Genomic DNA, 16873 nt, shown 5'->3' with positions numbered 1-16873 from the left:
TGAGGGTCATGAGGGTGCCACGGACATTTCTTTTGACTGCCATGGGTTTGTAATACCAAGAAGAAAGTGCATGATTATAGTTGGGATGAATGCTCCTTTGTTCTTTCTCACAAGTGCCAGAGTTTTCAACCCTGGTAGTGAGATGCCCAATAGGAATGAAAATGTCCCTGGGTACTGGAAAGCATCTGTCCTGCAGCCCCCAGCTGTATTTTCACACTTCTTCCTTCCCATATCCTTATGCACTTAGAGCGGAGGTAATGGCTCCATCAGATCCCCTCGCACCACCAGCAGCAGGGGGTAATGGCATAACCTGTCTGGGCATAGGGAACTCTGCTCAGTGTAATGCTTTGGAGGCTAAGGAGCAAGACAGAGTCAGAGTAAGGTGTTTTTCAGCTGACGCTGCCTGTGAAAGAAACACCCTGTGGCTCTACTTCCATACTACAGTCCTTTCTTGAAGAGCTCCTGTTGTCTCCAGAAAGGAGGGGTTTCTGTCAGTGCACTAGTCAGTGGTGCATAACCGCCTTCTGTGTGGAAAATGATGGTCTCACTGTATTTGATGTTTCCTTCCACGTTATCCAATTCAGAGATGACTTGTTGTGCTCTTCCCCTCTCCCTCTATCCTTGTCCCCAGACATGCAACTGAAAATTGTTGCCACGTTCCCTCCTTCCTCTTAATCCCCCTGGTAAATCTTTTGATTTTAGCTGGGCAGGGGGTGAATTAGTATCTGCTTGTTGGCACAGGGAAGAGCTGAAGGAGTACACGCCAAAGACCCTGCAGTCCTCCATCAGTCCCCAGGCTCTGCAGAACCATGTTGGCATGCTGCTGAAAACCAGGCAGCCCCTCCAGCCAGTGGATGCAAAAATCCAGTTCATGGGTGAGGAGACATCCAGATCTGCTTGAGTCATCTATTCTGGGCATGATGGAAGCTGGTCTGAATGTGCTTTTGGAACAGTTCATGAGGCTGGCGAGGACCCTTGGAGCATGGAATGGGCCATGACATATGACTCCCTGACAGCCTCCCCCTACAGATTGGCACTTGGTCCCAAGCACGGTGATCATGGTAGAAGTCCCTCTTCTTTTGTAGAAGTCTGCAGTAGACTTTCAGAGCTCTGTGCAAGTTGTGTTTTAACTGATATTCTTGCTGTGTATCTGTTTTCTGGTTGGAAAAGAACAGGACATCTATTCAGGCTGCTGAGAATTAAGTATCAGCAGCCGGGGGGGTGAGGGAGAAGTTGTCAATCTTACTTTTTAATGTAGAAAAGCTTGGGAACACTTTCAGCTTTTGACCGCCTTAGACTGGTACAGTAGATTGCTGGCTGGAAGCTGCTGCCTGAAAGCCACCTTTTGCTTTCTAACAGAGCACGTGATGAAATTGCCTTTCTTTGGCTACAACACCTACTTTGTAGAGAAAGTCAGCGATAACACAATCCCTGTGCCCTGTTTCTTTGGCGTGAATGAAGAAGAGATCATTGTGGTGGATGGCACCACCCAGGTATGCCAGACATTTCCTCCCTCGAGTCCAGAGCCCTGATGTCTGTCAGATGTTAACTCTGACTTTTAGAAGAACTTGTGCAGGAAGAGACTGTATTTACCTGCATCACAGCCACTCTAACAACAGCCCCAAAGCAAGTGACAAGCGTGGTAGAGCAGTTAGTACTACCATGTGCTCTTTTGTAAGTCCAGTGATCATGCTAATAAGCACGGTTCACAGTAAAACTAAGTGTAGGTCACATTCCTGTTTGTCCCAACCTTGCAGGAGTTCTAGGGACATGCTGGCAGCAGGAGACTGCCCTGTATTCCGTACATACTGCCCTGTGCCCCAGTCCTTGTCTTAGCCTTCAGTAGGCTGTTGAGGTGAATCCTTGGTGAGAATCAGATGGTTTTATTTGTAAGGACTGCTCCAGAGAGTGTGCTGTGGCTTTTCTCCTTATACAGACGATCTCCCGCATCATTCCATTGGAAGAGCTGCAGATGATGCGAACCCTGCGACCTGTCTCTGATGGTGGGCTTCCTGGCATAGAACTGAACTATGGCTCAGCTGCCAGCCCCAAGGCTATGTGGCTTGAACTGTCACAGGTAAGAGCAGCCTGGACCTACAGCTTCCTCCTGGCAATTCAGAAATTGCCCTCCACTGCCCAGCTGAGCCTCTGCTGAGACAGTACTACTGCTCTCTTCTGTCCCAGAGGTGGATGGGAGCATTGCATTTCCTAGGCCCCAAAGTGCAGTTTTGTCCCAGTACCTTCCATGGAAAGTGATTTCTGGAAATATTTATGAGAAGCAGCCATTTCTGGGGCAGAGAATGACTGATACTGATTTGTGTTTTGACAGGCTAAAGAAATGTATCACACAATTGTTGTCATCCTGGATAAAACAGACTTGCACCACTAATGCCTAAGAGGAGGAGAATGACCAAGCAAAACAGCACTGTTTTCCTTTCTTTGAGCTTGTTAAGTGCTCCCTCCCCTGTCTTCTGGAGATGACCCTTCCAAAAGACATCCATGACCTCAGACAGCTGTTTTCTAAGACTGCCACTACAGTGTTTGTTGATGGACTGGACCATAATCTCACCCCTTGTGACCTGCCATTCAGTCCCCAAGTACTCTTCCTTAAAGCAATGCACGCGCTGCCTAGACAAACCACAAGACACCCTTTCCACACCATTGTTTTTTCATAGCCTGTTCCACCAGCACAGAGCAGCTGAACAGATGCAAGCAATTGCCTTCAAACTATGCAGTGTGGGACTGTTCTGTTCTTTTTTGAATTAATTAACATGAGTGAAGACTGATGCTTGCTAGAGATTTGCATATCACAACGCAAAGCGGAGGCTACAAAATGACTGCACTGGCTGCTGGTGTTTTCCATAGGCCAGCATTTTCTCTGTTGCATTGATATGCAAGAGGCTCTGTAGCAGGATTGTGAAGCAGGAGCTTGTAGAAAGCATCTTAATCGCAAAGCAGATCAGTGTTAGCGTACAATTAACACACATGCTGGGGCACAGATTGAGCTGCAATGGTAAGAAGGTTTATTGTTAGTTAATTTCTTACTGATCTAATTATATGCATATGTTTGCCTCTACTGTAGAGAAGTTGGTCATGTCCGTGCAGCTGTCATACTTAAACGATGGCTCCATGCCCACAGAGAAAACATGTCCTGTGTTGTACCAAAATGCTTAATTTATTTTTATTGCTATAGCTATCCTACTGAACTGAAAAGTATCTGCACTTTAGGAGATTGCAATAAAATAATCACATAGAAATATTTTGAAGACATCACAGATACTGGTTTACATCTAACATGGGAAGACTGGCCTGCAGGTCTGGCAAAGCATGAGGAAAAGGTTGTCACTGTTGGCTGGGAACAGGATAGATCTGAGGGTGCTCCAATGCAAGTCATGATGCACAGCTAGCTTCCTGCTGGTGAGCTGATGCCAGCAGTAACTACGGCATCTTCCCTGTCAGGAAAGTCCCTTCAAATGCTGCTTGCTGTGGCCTCTGAGGTCTCAGCTGAAGCATGTTCCATCCTCCATTCTCAGCAGCGCTACTGCAAGGCTAGGTAAAGTACCGCAATGACATGAAAGAAAAGAATAGAAGATTAACTTATCCTTATTCCCCTTCTCTTTCTCTGAGCTTTTGCTGCCTGACATAGAAGCACAACTCATCTGGTTAGAAATGCCCCACATTTTGTCACACAACCCCATGACTTAACCAGCCCTTCCTCAACCCCTCTGACTTAGAAGACAAACAAGGAATTTCTGAGAAGTTCACCCAGATAGCAGCTGAATTCTGCAAGCACTGAACTCCGGAGAGATAGTAACCCTACTTAAGTGGCTGATGAAACAGGATTTTTTAATGGGAAGGTAAAACAGAGGCCAGCAGGCACCAGCTGAAAAATACTTCTATTGTGTAAAAGGCTTTTTGTAAAGCCCTTTGTCCTCCAGTGAGCAGAGGGCAAGCTGAAGATGAAAGTAACTTTTGAGTTAAACATTTACAGGTTCTCCTTCTGGTTCTAGCTGAAGTCCTGCAGCTATAAGGGGTTGGAGGTGTCTGCTGGCACATGCTTCCCATCCCATCCCAGGCTTGCATTTATTAGCTGTCTGTTCAGAACAGAGATGAACTTTCATGTCTATGTTCACAGTGATGGAGTCTTAACGTATCTCAGACCCGTCTGTATGATTAATTGGTAAGAAAAACTTTTCAGGAAGAGTCCAGAGCAGCTGTAACATTGTTTTATTGTCAGTTCCGTACATTTAAAAAAAAAATACATCTGTTGAGTACAGGGATCCAAAAGCCTGTTTGGTGGCCTCTCAGGCTGTAGATTCCTCTAGCAGCACTAGTGCCTGAGGCCACCAGCATCTATAGGCATAGAACAAAGGCAGAACCCAACAAAAACCCAACAGAAAGGACTTGTGCCAGGGAATCAGGTTATTTCAAACCCACCGATACCCTAAGGTTCAGGTCCTTATATAAATATAGCAGCAGAGGCACCACAGTATCAATCTGAGAGGGCACAGCAGTACCTAAACCAGCTGTAACAGCAGCACTGCCCTCTGTATTGCTGACTGTGGGTGAGGCACAGGCAGCAAATATGGCTTTAGGGGTTACGAGCAGATGCTAAAAAAGTGTTGGCAACCTTGGTGCCACTATAGGAGAGGTTAATACTGAAAGAGCATCACCACTTAAGTTAAAGGGCAGGCAAAACTAGACAAAGTTAAAAAAAAAGTTAAGATTAAAAGAAAAAGAATCCCAGTTTCTCCACCTTCAGAAAGTAGGCATTGCCTGTGTGGTAAAAACAAAACGCTCCCCTCCTGCCCTTCAAGGGAAAACATTCCATCCAGGAACTCAACCATCAAGTTCATCATTGGCAGCCCTGAGCAAAGCATGTGAACTTGTAGCGTAAGGCTTCTAGTGGTAACACTGAAATAAGAACTAAGAGAGGGGGGAGGAGCCATCTAGGAAGCAAGATGCCATCCCAAAGCAGAGTTCCAGTCGGAGTCCTTCCCAGACTGCTGCAGGGAGTAGAGGTTGGAGACACTGCAGAACACCTGAGGCAGCAGCCCCTAACTTACACAGCAGATGCAGACTTCACACCTCTTGGCAAGAGGTATGAGAGGGCTTCAGCACCCTGGTTATTGGAGAAACTTTCCATAAGTTCACAGAAACTGGTTTCCTGGAAGTGCGTGTCACTAAGAACAGAAGCAAGCAAAAATGCAGTCGGAAAAGAAAGCTCGCTTCTGCAGTTTCACGAAACCCTCTGTGGCTGAGTTCTTTGAGATACCCTGGTCCCAAGTGCTGAAGGAAGACAGCCAACATGATGCAAGGATCAGCTCTCTGAGCTCTGCAGCTCCTGCCAGTCTGTCTCACTCTCACACCTGACCCTCGTTTTGAAAAACTCTTTGATGAGTCTCTGTGCTTCCTCCTTCACTGCAAGAGAGGAAGCACCACCTTTGAGATGATACTTAAGACATCTGCCCCCTCTAAAGACATCAATGCATTTACCATCAAAAGAACCCACGATTCTTGGTGCTTTCCCCGGCTGCCAACTCACCAGTCTTGCGGGCAGGGTTCTGTTCTTCAGTCAGTAAGTGAGACAGGTGCCGAGCAAAGCCCTTAAACAAATCCTGCAGAATTGGGGAAGATAAAGAGCAGAATGCAGACATTGTTTACCTCACCAGATTGTTTCCACATTTGTCCTGCCCTTAACACAGGCCGTCTCTAGCACAAACCATTCCTAGATTTAGACTATAGGGGTCTTGCAAACCTGCAAATGCACCTGGCCCTGCAGTGCTGGAGAAGAAGCACATGCACACACACTTGCAGAATACGTCAAGTAAACTACACCAGAATTGAATCTGATCTGTTGCCATGCCACAGGTAATTTTTAAAAACTTGCCAGAGTTTAGTGTGAAAACATGAACAATCACAAACAAGTGTGGAACCAACATGATACCACTCTAAATCACACACAAACCCTGTCTTGGGAGAGATGAGGTGCTGCACCTGGAGTCACTGAAACAGCTCATACCAAGATGTGACTTGGAAATGAAATGTGGCATCCAGATCATCTTCCCCGCCTTAGAGCCCCAGATCACTAGGGAGGTGCCATCTCCTTCTGCTAGAGAGGGTCTTGAGCTGTGCCCTACCTTGGAAGCAAATTTGCCACCCTTGTAGAATGGGGTCAAATATTTGACAACGATGTCTGCTGTTTCTTTGAGGGACATGCCTTTGGTCACTGGCTGTACAGTCTTGCTGGTTCCTTCTTTATCAGACTGCGATAAGCTTGGATCAAAAGTCACTTTCTTCTTTGTTGGACCAACACTTTTGCTTTCTGGCTGGGACAGAATAGAACATTTTGCCACTCTCCGTAGCCGCTTTGTTGCAGGACTTTCCATATGCTGGAGATGGGACAGAAGAAAACCAAACCCATCAATTCCTGTTGGCAGCATTACACTTCCAAGCATCTACTGTCTTCTGAGAACAGGAATCTCTGCAGCATCCTCTATATGCAGGCTCTCCCTATAGTGAATACCATGCAGGAATTTCTGTAACCCATTTTGCTGTGCAGACATAATACGCTGTTTACCACATAAAAGGGACTCTAAGAAAAAGCCAGTAAAACTACGACATTTAGATTACCCTACGCTCTTATTAGGGCAGCTAATTGATAGACCCCATCCTACACAGGAAAAACTGACAGGAAAAGACTTCTCAGGATGTCTGCTGAGAATACACCCCTCAGGAAGAATCAACCACTTCAGGAGTGCCACACTCCTGCTCAATTTGAAAGAGCAAGGAGAAAACTGCACTGTTCAACAAAGACAGCTACCAGGCAGTCTCAGATGCTAAATGCAGAACCAGAGACTGAATGGCAAGGAAGGCTGTGAGCATGGTTTGCTTCCCAGTGGTCCTGTGCGTCACTGGTCTGTGGTTGTTCCCTTGACTTGAGAAAGCAGCTTGCTAATTATAGTTAGTTACAGATCTAGAGGGGGTGGAGAGACTCATTCCAGGCAAGTCATCAGCAAAGGGTACAGTCACATGTGTTGCAGAGGAGAGGAAACAAAGCAGAGTGGCGGGGAAACTTTCCACTGCAGTCTGAGTTGCTGGCACTGGCCCAGCGAGCAGCAGGGGGACACCAGGAGTGCAACACAACTACAGTTCTCCTCTCCACTGCAATTGCAGCTGGGCTCTCCCCAGATAAATAACACTATCAGGTGAAGTTCAGGCTAGGAGCATCACTCCCAGAAGGAAACTTGGCACAAGATGAGCAGAAGAAATGGAGGAAATCAACATCCATTAAAGTCTTACCTCATCTGATCCTGGTCGCTTCCCACACTCACCTTCCCCAACAACAGTTAGTTCAGTTTCTGCAATGTTTTCAGCAACACTACTGGGAAGAATGGGAAGAAGGACAATTTTAATCATTCCACAGTGAAGATATTACTATGTTCACTATCAGGGGCCATGTGACTTTATGGTAAAGCAAGTCTCCCTCACCAGCCTAGAGATCTAATACAGATTCCCATTTTTCAGGACAAGGCTGGTGGAGCTCTGCAGCTCATTAACAGGGCAACACAGGGAGCAGAGAGGTAGAGATTTTACCTAGATTTTACATCAATCGCTCCCTGAAGAAGTTCAGATTCAGCAGCCTGCTGGGTCTTAAAATCCTCCTCCCTCTCTGTCACTGTTACTTCTGTCTCTCCCAGCTCTTCATTCTCTGCCTGGGACTGTCCAGTCACATCTTCTCCAGAGACATCTTTGTTTTTCTGAGGTATTGATTTATCTTGACACATGCTTTGAGAAGAAACCTGAGGTAGTGTGCTTGCAGAACAGATATCTTCCTTTGCTGAGCTGCAACTTTTGGCTTTAGACCCACCTTTGGGGAGGGAGAAGAATTTGGAAATATCCTGTGATTCTTTTTTGGCTGCTTCCGCGAGCATTTGCTGCTTCTTGCTAGGTTTGGACTTCTTAGCAGGGCTATCCCCAAGGGCAGCTTTTGTGTCTGGACTGGGTTGCTGTCCCTTCTTTTCAGGAAGGAATAATTCTACCTCAGCACTCTCACACATTGCTTTGGTTGCTATTTCCTTCTTCTGGAGAACAGGGTTTCTGGTGTCCTGTTCCAGACTGTAGTTGCTGTTGTCTTGCCCATTTGGACAATCTACTTCTTTTTTGACAGGCTTTGCATCACTCTCCTCCTGGACCTTCAACAGTTCTGAAGCTGTCTGGAACAAGCTGGATTTCTTTGGAAATCCTGCTCCCACACGCTTGGGTTTGAACTAAGGAGAAAGGAAGAAGAAGAAGAAATTTTGGATATGAGAGCCTTTAGGAAGCCTTGTGTGCAGAACCCTGAGAGGAGCTAAGTTTCTGTATACATCAGTGTGTGCAGCTGTAAGCTGAGGAAGGCTCTAAAACGGACTAATCATCATAACTATCAACTGAGACATCAGGAAAATGAATTAGGTTAAAGTCATGGGCCCATGGTAAGGAAACAGACAGCACCCTTGGTTAGAGCAAGACAAGAAAAACTTATTTGACGTACGGCCTGTACATAGATTATATTCACTAATAGGAACCAGCATGACTAGTTGATCTCACTCCAAAAACAAAGGACAGATGGGGATAGCAATTCCAATTGAAATATACAGCTATGGCCACAGAAAGGACTTAAATAAAATTATAAAAAAGCAGATAGACAAAGCACACCAGTCTCTCTTTGTCTATGCCGTCTGTACTCACTCACCGAGTAAACCTGGGATGCAGGGAGGAAGTCCTCTTCTGCTGGAGATCCAGATTTTGTTTCCAAGCTGCTGTTGCCACCAGTTCTGGACCCAAAGACTGAGAACAACTCTCCTTGTTTTGAGGCTTTGTTGATTTCTGCTACCTGAAAAGAGAAGAGAAATATCCTCTAGCATCCGGAAATCTTTATGCATTCCTGTCTCTGTACATACTAAAAGGCATAGTGGCAAAAAAATGTCTCCACTGGAGAGACACCTATCTCAAGAACAGAAACATCTTCAGAGACTTATGGCAATCGGCTAACCTAAACCAAGGCTTCTCTATTGTCAGCGACAGTCTAAGGAACTCTCCATTCCCTTTATTGCTGGAGCTAGAAGGTATCTGGATAAGCTTGCACTGGCATGTAGGTTTCCAAAGCCTGTAAAGCCATAAAGCTGTGAAACCAATGTGATTCTGGGCTCTCCTGGAAGCAAAACCAAGAAGGATTTGGAAGACATCCAAGGCAAAGCAGAGTTTCTCCTTCATCTTTCCCACACAAACTCTACCCTATTGCCCTTTGAGCTTAGGCCACACCACGTTCAAGGGAATAAAGCAGTCGTATGGCCTTACCTTCTTTAGCACAGTTGCCTTGTACGAGTTAGCCATTTTACTGGTTTGGAAAGCTTCATACTCCAGCTCCACAGCACAGGCATGAGGGTCTGACCTGTAACACAGGCTGGAGTGATTTCTGGCAAGACACACTTGACTCGTAAGACAAGACAAGACATGACAAGACTGCAAAGGGAACACTAATGCTTAAGCATCTCCCAGAAAGTACAAAATTCACTCCCTCTGGTGCAAGAATAAGTGATAACTTCCAATTAAGTCCTAAGGGATGCAGCAGTGAATTGCTGGAGAATGGAAAGGGTGGTGAAAACAGCTTAAATCAAAGTCTGCTTGCCCAGTTGCTCAGTTTGAGAAGTACACTATCCCCATCTCGTGGGTCAGGGAAGAATTGCGACTCCTTGGATCAAGCTGATTTAGCAGAATCAGACACAGGAATCCTCATATCTGATCCCGAATATCACTACAAGAAGGATGCTGCTAAGTGGTGCTACATCCTTGGACCACATAACTTAAAAAGCCATTCCCTGAGAGTGGCTCAGGGAAGACCAGGCTCTGTATTAAGGGACTCAATATGCTACCTCTTTTCTCTCATCACATACCCTTTTCCTTCTGCTGCTGGAACCTTTTGATTGGTGCTTAAAGCTTCTTCCAGCATCTTCAAGCAGTGTTCCCGTCCCTAGGAAACATGGGATACTCAGACATACTCGACAAAAGTCATAGTGCCCCTTGGACTTCCTTCCCTGAAGCAGTAAGGCAGAATCTTTGTTGTTCTTTGCAAGTCAGCAAGACTGAACGTTTACCAGCCTCTCTTACCTTCACTGTGAGCTTAGAGATTCGCCTGCTGAAGGCATCCTTCAAGGGGCAGTCGGTACCTACCATAGAAGAGACATTTGGAAAAGGCATCATAGCAGGGCTGGAGCTGACAGAGAACATCTCAGCTGGCACTGGGAGGGTACCAGTCGGTACTGCTTGCCATGCTCCTCCCTGCACAGCCACCTCAAGGACCATTACAGTCACCTTTTTTACCTGGAGAAGCTACAAACTCCAAAAGAATATGCAGAAGCTGAAGTGAGATTTTTCTCTCTGCATGAGAACGTCTACTTTGCTAGTTTATGACCAACAGCTTTCCAAAACCTCCCCATCTCAGGAAACCCTTTTTCAAGGAATCCAGCTCTTAGGAGGCTCAACTCTCTTCCACTCCCCACAACACCAACCAAAACCAAAGAGGCTGAATAGAGTAAATGAACTACCAAGTATACTTTTAGAATAGTACAAGAACTGTCTTGCTAGACAGGGCCCATGTTAAAGTAGCACAGTTACAAATGGCAAAGTTTTTCAGCAGTTTCCTTACAGCCCATAGAATACTGCTGTATAACCACTGCAGAAATAGCCTACAAAGTCAGGTTAGACAGAGTTTTTCTTCTCTCTTCCTTATTTGGAAAAGTTGTTCAGAAAGATGCATTCTATATCTTCAACCCAACCAAAGCTAAGCTCTGATCCATCTCCTCCAGCCAAGCTTTCACAGCTAAAAGCCTAACCTCTGTGCCTAGGTTGCATCTAGTGTTGATGCTGTATAAATTACACACAGCTGCAAAATACAAGACTGACTTCTCCCAAAGAAAACCTACTATAAATCAAAGAAGATATTTACTTGGAGGAACAAAATCTTCCTTTTCTGGTTCTTTGCCCTGGAAGAAAACAAAGATCAGTCAAACGTTTCCAATCCTGCAACACACATGCAGGTCTAGAAGCACAAAAGACACATTTTATATCGCTGCTCCAGGGAAAATTAATGCTGAAGTTACAAAGGTACTGAAAAGGCACCAAAATTAGGGAAAGGAGACAAAAGATGAGAATCAGAACCAAAAGTTCACTTTTGCTATAGGAACATGCAAGAGAAACTGAATGAGGAAATCTGTTTTTACTAATATCAGAGGTGTTAAAGACAACAGGACCCTCTCCATTAGCACTGCAGAGAAATCAGTACATGAATATGGGTTCCTTCATATTATGGGACTGACCCACAATGCGGAGAACACAGCAAAAGCAGAGGTACAAAAAGTGAAAAACAGAACAAGCAACAGCAAACTGCAATAATTTACTTTCATTAGTGCCAGGAAGCCTTTATGTCTGTAAGACAAGCTCACAGCAAACAATCTGTGAATCTCTTACAAAAGGATACCAACTCACTTTGCGCAGACTCATCTGCTTTTTGTAGAAGTTGTTCCACTCACGCTTCCGACTCTCTTCATTGGCTTCATCCCCATACCCACCACTTTCTTCATCATACCTGGATAAGGCAGGAAAACAAGAGCAATAAACATTTCTGTAGCTGCAGCATTAACTGGGACAGGCTTTGGAAAGCCTAGGTCATCCCAGCATTTACAGAAGATTATGTATTTCACATCCTTTCTGAACAAGTCTTAGCTCTTAGTCTCACTACTATCCCTCAACCTGGACAGTACTGAGTGGCCTCCAAAAGTGCATGGAACTTGCTAATCCCATAAACTAGTAAGCAGCGTGAACTAACAGCACATAACTAGTGCTCTGAGAATGGAAGGCTCCATTTCAGAAGCTCTGCCAGCTTCTCCCATGGGGTTGAGGAGTCACTGCCTTGTGTCATGTACCCATCTGTCAGTCGTTACTGCCCTTGGAGCAGGGATGGCAGAAAGGGCAAAGCATCCGTTTCTCAGCTTCAGTTGTTCACAGCCTGTTGTATTAAATGAAATCCCCATCACCAATACACTGAAATGCAGCAGCTGATTCTTGCCACATGTAGCCCAAGAGTCTACTGCCTTCCACAGCTGTCACAGCCAAAACTTCCAGGTATCACAAATCAGAGCTTAAAGGCTGTTGACTATTACGACTTCTAAGACAAAGCTACAACCAAGTCAAGGAGAGGCTCAAGAAATCAAGTGGCAAACAGTGTGTTGTACAACAACATTGGTTGTGTCTTCTCAGGTCCTGAGATCAAACACAAGCTTAGGTCAGAAGTACACCGGTTTCCTCCGACTCATCTGGACCTGCCTGAAGAACAAAGCTACAATCTCAAGCTGTTTAAGGTAAAGCAGAGGGCTAGGCCAGCTGGCAGTGCTGTGCTTCCTGGCAGAGCTTCATGGGCAGCACAGGCAGCAAAACTTGCATCCTGGCAGAGCTGCACAATCGCTGCAACTCAGCCAGAGAACAAGGAGGAAGAGAAGTTGTCACCTCCACATTGCCAAGCATTTTACAGAATTTATTATGTTTCTCACAGCACGTTTTCCTTTTGCTGCCAGCCTGATAGGGAAAAACTAAAATTTAGCAATCTATCTGCAGAAGAAGCTGACACTGGTGCTCTGTTACATCCTCTATGATGACTAAGTCCTGTCAGCGGCCCACAGACAGCTGTACTAAATCAGGAATGAACTCTGGACCATGCCATACTTTGCTGTCACGTTGGTCTCAGTGTAAACATTTTTGATCCTTGTGACTGTAAACGGGTTGAGCCCACTTACTGCTTTCAAAAAATTTCAGGCTAGTTTCTTGAACCAATTACATTCTGCAGGGCAATTCTTAGGTCAGTCAAAACAGCTTTTGGCTCTCTGGGACGTGAATGTGATCAAGGCTGCCAAAGTGTGTGGAAAATGAAATTCCAGCTCCTGCTGCCAGGAAGTTACAGGAAAATACCACCACACAGAAACATGTGCTGAAAATAGGAGTGGCTGGGCCTGCAGCTGGGAGATGCTCTCTGCTTTCTGATAGCTCCTGTGAACTGAGCTTCAGCTACCAAGTACAGACCTGCTAAAACCTCTGCAACCTCTCCTCCCGCCTTCATACAGCTCTGGGTCATAGGCATCCCAGGAGGAACCTGTGGGCCCAATGCAGGTTTTGCTCCAGCTGTTGCTGCAGCGCTCCAGTGACTCCAGTTGTCTTTTCACTGCCCCTGGGTTCCTGCAGTAATCACAGCACTTGTTACAAGGTGGGGTGACATCACCAAAGTACTTCGCTATGGCAGCATGGCGACATCTAGGAAACAAAAGGGAAAACGATCTGGTAATTATTTTTATTGACAAGAACTCCACCTTCCAAATGCAAGGTGTCTTTTGATAAAGACTTGAGTGGTTTTTTGTAGGAATCATAGGGATTAAACCCTGGAGCAGAACTGGGGTTCTGCTCCTGGCACCTTGCATATGGTCTCTCTGCCTCCACTTCCCCACGTGTAAAACAAACAGTGGTGTCAATCTCTTCTGCTAAATGCTTTCAGACCTTTGAGATCTGCAAAAGGCATGGTGGATGAAATATGCAGTTATTAAATCTGCATCATTGGCCAAATATATTCCATGTCCAATCAGAATGGCTCTAGGATAAATATGTGAAGAGGTCCTGTTGATCCCTACACCTCAGAGTTCAGAGTATGACCGTATATTTCACATTGGAGAGCTTCTAATTTTATTGTTTGTGGTTTGAAGGAGAGGAAATCTACATTTGAAGAGACCAGAATGTACATTAAGTCACAGAAATAGAGTCCAGACTGAGGTCACAAGGGAGCACTATTCAGGTAATACCAGCTGGGTCTTGATCTGCTAACACATACTTCGGATCAGCAGCCAAAATTTGGATAGAGTCGTACATCCATGAAAACCAGGCATTTGCTCATACAGTATTGCACAACCAGCTCCACCAGCCATAGCAAACTAGCCATGTGAAGATGATTAGATTCTTCCAGGAATCTTCAAAAGATTTCTGGCAAAAATGAGTGCTTTTGGGTATGTAAAAAAGAGTTTGGTGACAGAGATATGCTCATTAGTAATACAGGCAGGAAGTAATTTCTCTTCTAGAACACTCCCTAACTTAAACCAGTGAAGACACCAATTTCACTAGATAAAGAAGCAGGTGGTTACTTATTTTCTTTTTTTTAAGAAAGCAGCCAGAATTTAGAGGAGCTTTTTAAAACTTGGGCTTCACAGCAGAGGTGGCCAGTTGTCTCTTAATCAAAATGCTGATACTAGATACACAGAAACACTTACTTCATCAGGCATTTAGAGATAAAATCCTGCAGCCAAGCAGCAACAAGAGTTATTGTGGAAGAGAATTAGCTTAACTGCAAGGAAGAACAAAGTGGAGATTTTTCTTTTCTACCAAGGAGTGCCCTAGTTGGCTTACCAACTTCATCTACAAAAAGTGGGTCACAGAGGGGAAAAGTAAGAAAGCGAGCACTTCATTTATTCTCATTATAAACCCTTTAAGGCATGTCTGAACTTGCCAGAGATCTAACAAATGCAGTTTGCTTCTTAACTTGTATGCGTGCGCATATGTGTCTGCGGGGAACATAACTGCATGTCTACCAAAGCATCACAAACCAACCCTGCAAGGGTCTACAGCGGCAGCTGGCTCACGCATTCCCACGGCCTGGGAGGTTAACTCACCAAGCAGAAGAGCGAGTGAAGCAGCAGAACAGCAGGTTACAGATTAGTGTCGCCAGAGCAGTGAAATGTGTGTGCTGAAGCGTGAAGGACCTGGCCCTGCTCAGGTAAGGAGGGCTGCAACAGAGTGACATTGCACTGCATGGTCTAGGGCACTGAAAGCCTAGAGAGGGCTACTACAAAGCTGGCTTTATATCCCCCTGCGGAGCCTCACTGACTCACTCTCGTCTTGCACTCAAAGAGATCCTTTCACATGGTGGAGAAGGGTGGGGGGACTGGGATGGGGACAACACATTTGATCCCCTTGTCCTGCCTTTCCAAAAGAACTACTGGTGCTGCCTGTCCTGCCAATGCAACGTGACTATAGAAATGTCAGCGAGCTGCGAGTCAGCTTTTTGTTTCCCCAAAAGAAAACAGGCAGGCATTCTCATTAGTCCATGTTTCTTTCTCTCACACGCACTGATCTGTATTAGAGTTAACCGAGGCATACAGTAATGGTCAAGCCCTCTCCTCACTCTATAGCCTACTCACCAGGCTTATGCTGGGGAGGGACACGCACACACACCTCTATCCCTTGATGCAAACAAGAGAGATGCCCCAAAGGAAGGCTTTGGTGGAAGCAGAGATCAGCTCTGAAACCACTAGAATTTAGAGAGGTTCTAGTTTCTAACCCATCAGGCTTGCAAAGCCAAGACTTTTCCATCCAGCCTCCTGTAACTGCCTGTATCTTCCTGCAGAATTACCCAAATCGGGGCCACAGCCCCACTTTAGTCAGTGGTGCCCATGAGTTGGGTCATAACGGAAATTCAGTTGCAGAACTAAGATTGCAATCCTATAATCAGAGTCAGAAGGACAAAACCAGAGTTAATAGGGATGCTGGGGGGAACCACTGGATTAATGCTTAACTGAACACAAGATGTTCCAAAACACACCTGCTTATGCATTAACATGTGGTGGGAAAACCTCCCGAGTCACACAAGCACCTGACTAATGCCCACGAGATGGAGAGCCGATTTATATAAATTAATGGTAGTTTGCATTATTATATATGTCCTAAAATTATTTAATCTTTTAAATATGCAACTGTATTATTTGCCTCCCCCACCCTTCAATAGGAGTATGTATGAGCTGACCACCAGTCTTTAAAATGTCTAAACATAAATGTCTTAATTGTCTAAATGTCTAAAAATGTCTAAAATAATTATTTAATTTGAGATATCCCACCCTGGTTTTACATCATGGAATAGGATGAAGAGCAAACAACAATCAGGTTTTTGGTCTGCGGCAATACATTTCAAGAAAGTGCTAAACTGGCCACACGGCTGCCTGCACCATGCCTCCTTCTGGTACTCCTTGCTTTTGTACACCAGGTAAAACAGGAGCCCTATTCCTGCAATTAATAGAAAGAATGAACTGTCAGAGAAGAAGGAAAGTCACACATCCCAAAACAAGCTCTGCCTCTCCCAAAATATACCAGAAAAAAAGCCAAAGAAGCCTCATATGAGCCAAAGAAGGGTACACAGCCTCAGCAGAAGAGCTCCCCGAAGAAAATGCAGCAAGTCTTGCAATAAAGCCAAGAAATAAAAGCATTAAATAGACAAAAATCATATGAGGACAAATTATTTACGTATATGCCAGTTGCTGAACAAAACCCATTTAATGACCTTTATCCAATAGAAGAGCAAATTATGAGGTTGATGAGGAATGACAATTTTGCACCTGTCTGAAGGACTGGATGCTTTGTAGTATCAGCTGAACAAGACAGTGGGTGTCAGCTGTTCCCAGAATACAAGCAGCAAAAAAGCAAGAGAGTAAATGACTTGGCCAAGGGCACGGGGCAAATTCACCATCTCACTATCACCCCTGCTCCCCTGTCCGTGCCAGACCGTGCTGCAGCGTCCTGGCATTTCCTGCTCTGCCCCTTCAGAGAACACAGGCGAAGCGCCCTCTCCCCCGTCAGTCGGAAGGAAACTGGGCAGCACAAAGTTAACTGCTTTACCCCCCCCGAACCATCGCAAGGAACCAACTCGAGTCCCGCTGCAGAAAAGGCCGTAATTGAAAGGGAGGGGGAAGACCAGGCGGTGCTGGGAGGCGATGCCCGGAGGAGGAGGAGGGCGCGCAGCGAAGCAGCCGGG

General features: G+C 45.4%; 2 protein-coding genes across 2 annotated transcripts in view; one reads left to right on the top strand and one right to left on the bottom strand.

The window, feature by feature from the left end:
* MYO15A (myosin XVA) overlaps window positions 1-2389 on the top strand; it is a 39603-nt gene extending 37214 nt beyond the window's left edge. The window contains exons 55-58 of the mRNA XM_010296176.1: window positions 703-875; window positions 1360-1493; window positions 1937-2077; window positions 2330-2389. Of these exons, the coding sequence (XP_010294478.1) occupies window positions 703-875; window positions 1360-1493; window positions 1937-2077; window positions 2330-2389 (508 nt within the window). The remainder of the gene's footprint in view (window positions 1-702; window positions 876-1359; window positions 1494-1936; window positions 2078-2329) is intronic.
* A 1824-nt stretch (window positions 2390-4213) lies between these two features.
* LOC104627788 (ATP-dependent DNA helicase Q5-like) lies at window positions 4214-13341 on the bottom strand (the record flags this gene model as incomplete). Its single annotated transcript, XM_010296165.1, has 12 exons — window positions 4214-5421; window positions 5546-5618; window positions 6141-6392; window positions 7303-7381; window positions 7597-8270; window positions 8735-8875; window positions 9340-9433; window positions 9936-10012; window positions 10150-10208; window positions 10988-11024; window positions 11527-11626; window positions 13114-13341. Coding segments are annotated over 12 exons (1915 nt in total), but the record flags the coding sequence as incomplete, so codon positions are not given.
* Between the last annotated feature and the right edge of the window lie 3532 nt (window positions 13342-16873).

The sequence above is a fragment of the Phaethon lepturus genome, unplaced genomic scaffold, assembly GCF_000687285.1.
Source record: "Phaethon lepturus isolate BGI_N335 unplaced genomic scaffold, ASM68728v1 scaffold22960, whole genome shotgun sequence".
Classification (NCBI taxonomy): Eukaryota; Metazoa; Chordata; class Aves; order Phaethontiformes; family Phaethontidae; genus Phaethon; species Phaethon lepturus.
The sequence above is the reverse complement of the archived record's forward strand: the minus strand, read 5'-3'. Positions and strand labels throughout refer to the sequence as shown.